We start from the raw sequence: 7844 nt of genomic DNA, 5'->3' as shown, positions 1-7844 counted from the left end.
CAGGTTTTGGTGTCAACCTCGATACAAAATATATTTCAATGAATTTATGTTTATTTCTCTCTATACGATTTATATGCAAAACAACGATCTATTCTGCGAGCTGGGACATACGTTTTGTATTGGTGGAATATTTAAATAAGACTGATTGCTCAAAGAAAAGGAGCAATTCAGCTAATGATGGGTACTTAAGAAACATATGGACCGCGTTTTGTGAAAAAGGGGGTTTCATGCATGTGTGCACAGGCTTATCAGGGAGCACACTTTCCACTTTTAATGATTTTTTTGTGTTTAAAGGTAGACTGTTCTGGACGAAAATCCTGTTTAGGCCGAAAGTGTCGTTTCTGATTAACCTGTGCAGTCTGCACAATCTTGGACAACACTTTGCACACACACATTAAACCTCACTTTTATCAGAGCAAGGCTTAATGATTGATCATATTAAATTTACTAGGATTTGAAAAAACACACAAAGAATAGGAAAATATGCAATGTCCGTCCCCATCCCGTCTAAATCAGCTGATTGTTGTAGTGTAGTAAAAGCTACACATGACTGGTTTATACATTCAACTGTTCACACGACGCTTGTTTGGTGTCCAGTAACTGTTATGTTGAACATATTCTCATATATCAAACATTCGCCCGATGGGTAGTGCTGAAGAGGTAATATAGTGATTCTTGAAGAATTTATAGCAAGTGCCATTTTACGCGTAAGTCTTTGATTAAAGGCATGACGGAAATTTCTGGATACAAATGCTTTGTTAAAAATTGTTTTGTTAAAACTCTGGCTTTGTACATGTATTTATTATCATAGTGTTTAGTCTTTCTACCGTTTGTCCTCGTTGTCTTCCGTGATCAAAAAAATGTTTATGTCCCCACCACTATAGTGGGGGACATATTGTTTTTGCCCTGTCTGTTGGTTTGTTGCTTTGTTTGCACAAACTTTAACGTTTGCCATAACTTTTGCAATATTGAATATAGCAACTTCCTATTGTGCATGCATGTGTATCTCATGGAGCTGCTCATTTTGAGTGGTGAAAGGTCAAGGTCATCCTTCAAGGTCAGAGGTCAAATATATGGGTCAAAATCCCTCATTTAATGTACACTTTTGCAATATTGTAGATAGCAACTTGATATTTGGCATGCATGTGTACTTCATGGAGCTGCACATTTTGAATGGTGAAAGGTTAAGGTCATCCTTCAAGGTTAAAGGTAAAATATATGGGGACATAGTGTTTCACAAACACATCTTGATGCAATTAAAGCGCAGAGGAAACTCAACCTGTTTTGGAAGTTTTATTGCAATGTGTTCAGTTAACACCTGCGTAAAATTGTTAGACTCTTAAAGGTGGAAATAGCAGGTGTGAACGCTAAGAAATAAAGGCTATGCGATGTTTGAAATGAAAAAGTGTAAGCGCTATATAATCATGGTTATAAAACTGTTTAAACGCTTGAATTATAAGACTATGAAACCACTATGAAGTTTTGACATGAAAATGTGTAAACGCTAAAAAATGCTTGCCATGAACATGTGTAAAGCTATGAAAGGTTGGTCATGAACATGTTAAATTGTGTAAACACTAAGAAAGGTTGGTCAAGAACATGTTTGAATGCTAAGAAAGGTTGGTCATGAACATGTGTAAATGCTAAAAAAAGGTTGGTCATGAATATGTGTAAACACTAATAAAAGTTGGTCATGAACATCTGTTGATCTCTAATAAAAGTTGGTCATGAATATGTGTAAATGCTAAGAAAGGTTTGTCATGAACATGCGTGAATGCTAATAAAGGTTGGTCATGAACATGTGTAAACGCTGAGTAATGTAAGAAAATTAAAAAGCTTTCAAATGGTGACCAAGAAAAACTATAAATGCTAAACAACATATGTCTGTGGTTTGTTTGAAATATAATCGAAAAGATTATGAAACGTAGCGCTATGAAATGTTGGAAATGAATAAGTTAACCTTGAATATTTAACAATTCAAAAAGTGGTATACTATTTAAAATAAATAAATTGACAAAATGCATACACCGACACAAACTAGTCAGTTCGTATTACATACGCTAAAGAAATGTTTCACCACACAACTAGGTCTATTTTTCAAGCAGAACTAGGACGTAGCTAATATCCTAATGCATAATATACTATCAAGAGGCACGGCGTGCACTTGCATAGATACAAGGAGCACCAAATGAAACTGTTCTTGTAAAAGTAACCAGGCATATCTTAATAACATAAAAAAGCACGACACTGTCATTATTATGACATAAACACTATTTTTCCAACACTGATAATTAGCTTCATATTGCATATAGTTTTCCGTAATAAAGTTTAACTATAGCAAGAAATGCCGCTTGATAGCGATCCGAGTGATTAACACGAACTTTCCTAATGAGGATGATATTACTTCTGACGTCAGTGGTTAAAACAAACGGAGGTAAATGCTGCCAGTTTTTACGCCTCATGCCTAGTACAATCCTATAATCCCACGTGATCAAGTTCCCTGGTCATCTGACACACTGTGCAGGGTTCGCAGAAAAATGACGTAAACAGGTCTCCGACCATGGAACCCTGAAACGTATGATAATAGGGTTACCGAATAATGAAACATACTCACTGATTCACTTAATTTATCTTGAGCTACTATGATAACCATTACCTCATTACCCTAATTACTTAGAGAAGTTGCCACTCGTTGCCGGTATAACTAAGACTAGTTGCTACTCGTTACCCTTATAACAAAGACTAGTTGTCATTCGTTGATCTTATAACAGAGACTGGTTGCCACCTGTTTCCCTTATAGCTAAGGCTAATTTCAACCTGTTACCCTTAATACTAAGACTTGTTACAAACTGTGGCCCTTATAGATTCGACTAGTTTCCACATGTTGGTCTTATAAGTAAGACTAGTTGCAACCTGTTGCCCTTATAACTAAGACTAGTTGTCACCTGTTATTCCTATAGCTACGACTAGTTGACATTCGTTGCCCTTATAACTAAGACTAGTTGCCACCTGTTTCCCTTACTACTAAGACTAGTTGCCACCTGTTTTCCTTACTACTAAGACTAGTTGCCACCTGTTACTCTTATACCTAAGACTAGTTGACATTCGTTGCCCTTAAAACTAAGACTAGTTGCCGCCTGTTATTCTTATAGCTAAGACTAGTTGACATTCATTGACTTTATAACTTAGACTAGTTGCCACCTGTTGCCCTTAATGCTAATACTATTTGCCACCTGTTACCCATATAATTAAGACTAAATGCCACATGTTACCCTTAAAACTTAGAGCTGTTGTCATTCGTCCTTATAACTAACACTTATTGCCACCTGTTACATTATAGCTAAGTCTAGTTGGCGTCCACTTTTTTCCCTTATAACTTAGATTAGTTACCAACTGTTGCCCGTATAGCTTAGACTAGTTGCCACCTGTTGCCCTTATGACTACGACTAGTTGCCACTCGTTTATTTGCTAAATACGAATATTTGCCACTAGTTGTCTGGTTAACTGAGACTAGTTACCATTTTCTGCATGTCTGAAACTAGTGTCAATCCGTTTCTCGGCGCTTACCTTGAGAGCAAACTGGGTTCGCACTTTGACTCTGAGTCCGAAGGCCGAGCAGGGCATGAAGCACAGGAAGGGCGTCTCTCCGAGGCGCATGGCCAGCATGTACTTGTGGTAGCACCAGCAGCATACTAGGCTCTTGTCTGAAATAGACCACCAGCAACATAGCAGGATCTTGTATAAATAGAGCACCGACCGCATAGCAAGAAATAGCGGTACCAGTAACCTTGTAGGCTTTTGTCTGAAATAGAGGAGTAACATAGCAGCAGACACTTGCCTAAAAAAGAGCACAAACATCAGAACAGGAAATTGAGGTACTAGTAACCTAGCAAGCTCTTGTATGAAATAGAGCACCAACAACAGAGCAGGAAGTAGTGGAATCAGTAACCAAACAGGCTCTTGCCTGAAATAGTTGAGTAACATAGAAGACACTTGTCTGAAATAGAGCACCAACAACATAGCAGAAAAGAGAGGTAGCGTAACAGTAACCTAGCAGGCTCTTGTATGGAATAGAGGAGTAACATATTGTCTGAAATAGATGAGTACAATAGCAACATAGCATGCTCTATGCCATTTAAATTTTCAATATTACAAGTACCAGCACCACCATTATCTCACTCACTATCACACACATCAACACACTCATCATAATCACCCGTTCTTTGTGCCTTACTTGATGTTTTCCCGTCCTTGCACGAAAAGAGCGGTGCGACCCAGTCCCGTTCTATCAGCGTATCGTCGAACGCAGACTTTGCCACGGAACGCCGCCATTGAATCTTCTGACTTCCGTTCGACCTTGAACCAGCCGGTTGTTTGGCAACGACATCCGCCGTTGTGAATGAACCGCCTGTCATGACAACGGAATCGTCGTTCTCAGCTGAAACAAATACTCTTACGGATGTACAACTGTTTTTTTAATAAATACTCTACGGATGAAGTTTTGTTGTTATTCTGAGACAGATTTTAACTGACCATAACTCGTCAAAAACGCTGACCGCTTAGTTTTGCATATACATGTAGCTGTTTATTATTGAACGACCGTATGTGCTCGTTACTATTTCTGTAACTGTTTCTAACAGCCGTCTAGCAGTTGTTCATTAAATCGCCCTCCTGTCCTGTAAACGTTTACATGTACGAGAATTGCGCTGCATATTTAGGTTCACAAAGCTCAACAATGTTAAAGAATCTCTAAAGCCCCAACATCATTATGTTTCATATTGGATATGTAGCATTTTATAGTGAACCTTTTAAATGATTTTGCAATTCATTCCCCTGTGATCAAACCCGGTCAGGTTCAGGGTGTCGGACAGTCTATAAAAATAATATTAAAAAAGCCTCTTTACCCATTTATGCCGAGTTGAATCTCCCATCATTCTAAATTTGATCAATGTATTTCCAAAATTAGGGATGTCTTATTTTTTTTTTCTATATTTAGAATATTTCTTACAGAAATTCCTTTAAGCAAACAGCGCAGACCCTGACGAGACGCCGCATCATGCGGCGTATCATCTGGGTCTAGGCTGTTTGCCAATGCCTGTTTTTAGACACTAGGCATAAATGGGTTAACCACAACGCCCAGATATTGCATAATTTGTCTGTAACATCACCTATTAAAAATTTGCACTTACGGTTCCACGGTAAGTATATAGCCAGCCTGGTGGTCAAATGCTTTGCGATTGATATACATGCAATATCATAATTAGTTCAGAAATGTGGTCCTATAGTGATCATTACCAATAATTGTTTAAAAATTCCTTTGGTGCCAAGTTTGGCAACGATGAGGACAATGTTTCCTATTGAGTAAAATTAACCCACGCCTCGGTGGTCCACATAACAATCTGGTAGCTTTCTCAAATGAGCGTTTTTTGTGGTCAATTTTTGTAATATTTCTTACAGAAATTCCTTTAAGCAAACAGCATAGACCCAGATGAGACGCCGCCTCATCTGGGTCTACGCTGTTTACCAATTTCTTTTTTTCTAGACGCTAGGCATAAATGGGTTACAATGCTTATTACTTTAAATCAAATACACATGAAAATAAGCATTTTAATATACTAACATTACAGAATGGCAAGAAAACATATTTTGTACTATTAAGCATTTTGTACGCATTCAACACAATCCCGCCAGTGCGCACCTGAACGTAATTCTGCTGGGAATTCTCACACAGCCTGATAAGCAAAGCCTGAATTTTCAATCATCGTCTCAGACTTGATGTTCCTGTAAACTGCTAATGTACACATTGCAGGCAAAGGCATTAACTCTTGTTTGAGAATGTTTGTGGAATGACTCACTATGTAAAGCTCGATTTCTATCTGTATGTGATTGCTTATCATTTCGTTTTTTGTGTCGTGCGAGATTTCCCTTGTAGCAGACCAAAGATCTATTAATATATATAATAATAGATCTTTGAGCAGACTCAATTCAATAAACAGAAATTAAATAATGAAAAATGAAGAACCAAATAGTTAGATTCTTCCCGTCTGATTTGATCGCAAAGTTGTACGTAATTGAACGTAATTGAAATCATATGGGGAATACTTTAATATAAACATGTAATCAGCCTGTTGTATAGGCTTGGATTTTCATAGCAATATTACATGCGTACCTTTACTACTATTCAGTCCGTGTACACTATATATTTGTAATATAATCATCGCTGATTTTTCTTTACATTCAAACACACAAGAGTATCGTTTAAGAAACACAAAAAGTAAAGGTGTAAAAAATTGTTATTATATCGTGTTATATATAACTACTATATAACTATATACATGCTTACCTTTTTGTACTTTTAAAGTTTCAATAATAAATAAATAGAAACGTTCTTACAATAGTATATTAAAGAAAGTTAAAAACATGTGTTTACTTGATCAGTTCGTACCTGCCATATTAGTCCACTTGCGACTGCGGGCTTGCTAGATAAGTAACATGCAAATATCACTCTTCTGTTGAAACGCTCCAAACAACAGCACACTTGCTTGCACAACACTTATACCTTCAGAGATTCAAACCAAACCAGGTCGTCCATACATTCAATGTTCACACGTTGAATTCAGCAATGTATTAACACGAATTAACATTGGTCATTTAATCTTTACACCGCGAATCTATAAAAAAAAACACGCTGGGCGTGTTGCATATATTAGTCTAATTTATCTGGATCAAAGTCTGTACAGATTTTCACAAACCAATTCATCTCTGTTTATATTTCCTATGAACAAAGAACACGTCTCGTTTTGGCATGAGCCGCGTTTTGAGAAAACCGGGCTTAATACATGTCCGTTAGGTGTCGTCCCTGATAAGCTTGTGCGGAAATGTCATTCTAATATGGGATGACACTCTCCGCACATTCATAAAGCCCCGTTTTCACAGCATTATTACCATTCAACTTGTGTTTGTTCAATCGCCAAATTTGATTATAAATTAAATATTCACAAAGAAAATTAGAAATCATGAATTGTCTTACTCTCTTTCAAATGCAAACCTCAAAGCTATTGGTCTACAATCTGAGTGTCTATATATTCCAAGCAAAGTCAGTTGTTGGCATATCTGTTAATCTCATTAACAAGTCAATTTTCTCAACTTTCTATAATACCACTTATCTTTTGTTTGGGTCTTAAAATTTGTGACCGTTTGTTTTGTTAAATTATCGCTGATTAATGTCAAATAAAAAACTACAACATGACATTTAAGCCATCAAACAATTTGCATACACTTTTTTATTATTATTTCGTTTGAATAAAAGTGCAAAGCACTTAGTTGGAAATACCACTGTCAGACGAACAATAATAATCTTAAGGTTCAAACACACAAAATGAATTAAAAAAATAATTGACACTAAACGTTGAATGAGTAACATGATGTTATCGCACACTTTTATTTATCCCATTAATTAAAATCATCAGCGCGTTCTAAAGGCACCATACCGAGTCGTGCCGACGTATACGCCGTGTTAACACTCAGTTACTGATAAGCAGACTGGCATAACATTACATCACATACACAGGTAGCTGTCGTAAGCATTTCGCGTTCAAAGCAGCTGAAATGTTTATATGCCTCCTGCCGAGCAATGACTTCATATCTGCCATCGGAACTACAAACATTGCTGAACACGATCGAATCATCTAGACAACTTTCCGGAATCGGCCGATTAGATACGAACGAAATACCCTAGTGTTGTTGATAGTATCAGTTCGTTAATATAACAAAGTCAGGCAGAGTTTATCATTTCTAACGTTGTGTCTAGCACCAACCATTAAAACTTGCTGAGAATTTACGTA

The 7844-nt window shown here is 37.0% G+C and overlaps 1 protein-coding gene across 2 annotated transcripts; it reads right to left on the bottom strand.

Annotated features, from left to right (window-relative positions):
- Window positions 1–1279: 1279 nt before the first annotated feature.
- On the bottom strand, window positions 1280–7625 carry LOC127831046 (cornifelin homolog B-like). 2 transcript variants are annotated; one of them, XM_052356036.1, is made up of 5 exons: window positions 7491–7625; window positions 6446–6775; window positions 4235–4438; window positions 3568–3704; window positions 1280–2568 (listed from the first exon to the last, which is right to left on the bottom strand). In XM_052356036.1, exons 2-5 carry the CDS (start codon window positions 6450–6452, stop codon window positions 2476–2478), a joined length of 441 nt encoding a protein of 146 aa, XP_052211996.1. In that variant the 5' UTR covers window positions 6453–6775; window positions 7491–7625; the 3' UTR covers window positions 1280–2475. The 2 variants fall into 2 exon arrangements, with proteins under 2 accessions (XP_052211996.1, XP_052211997.1); XM_052356037.1 differs by lacking the exon at window positions 7491–7625 and having other exon boundaries at window positions 6446–7200.
- Between the last annotated feature and the right edge of the window lie 219 nt (window positions 7626–7844).

This window comes from Dreissena polymorpha, chromosome 5 (assembly GCF_020536995.1).
Source record: "Dreissena polymorpha isolate Duluth1 chromosome 5, UMN_Dpol_1.0, whole genome shotgun sequence".
Taxonomy (NCBI): domain Eukaryota; kingdom Metazoa; phylum Mollusca; class Bivalvia; order Myida; family Dreissenidae; genus Dreissena; species Dreissena polymorpha.
The sequence above is the reverse complement of the archived record's forward strand: the minus strand, read 5'-3'. Positions and strand labels throughout refer to the sequence as shown.

Coding starts and splice junctions, on each gene's coding strand:
- LOC127831046 (XM_052356036.1), bottom strand. Junction 3,705..4,234: donor CAAGGACGGGAAAACATCAA/GTAAGGCACAAA, acceptor GGTCTATTTCAG/ACAAGAGCCTAGTATGCTGC. Junction 2,569..3,567: donor GAACCCAGTTTGCTCTCAAG/GTAAGCGCCGAG, acceptor CATACGTTTCAG/GGTTCCATGGTCGGAGACCT.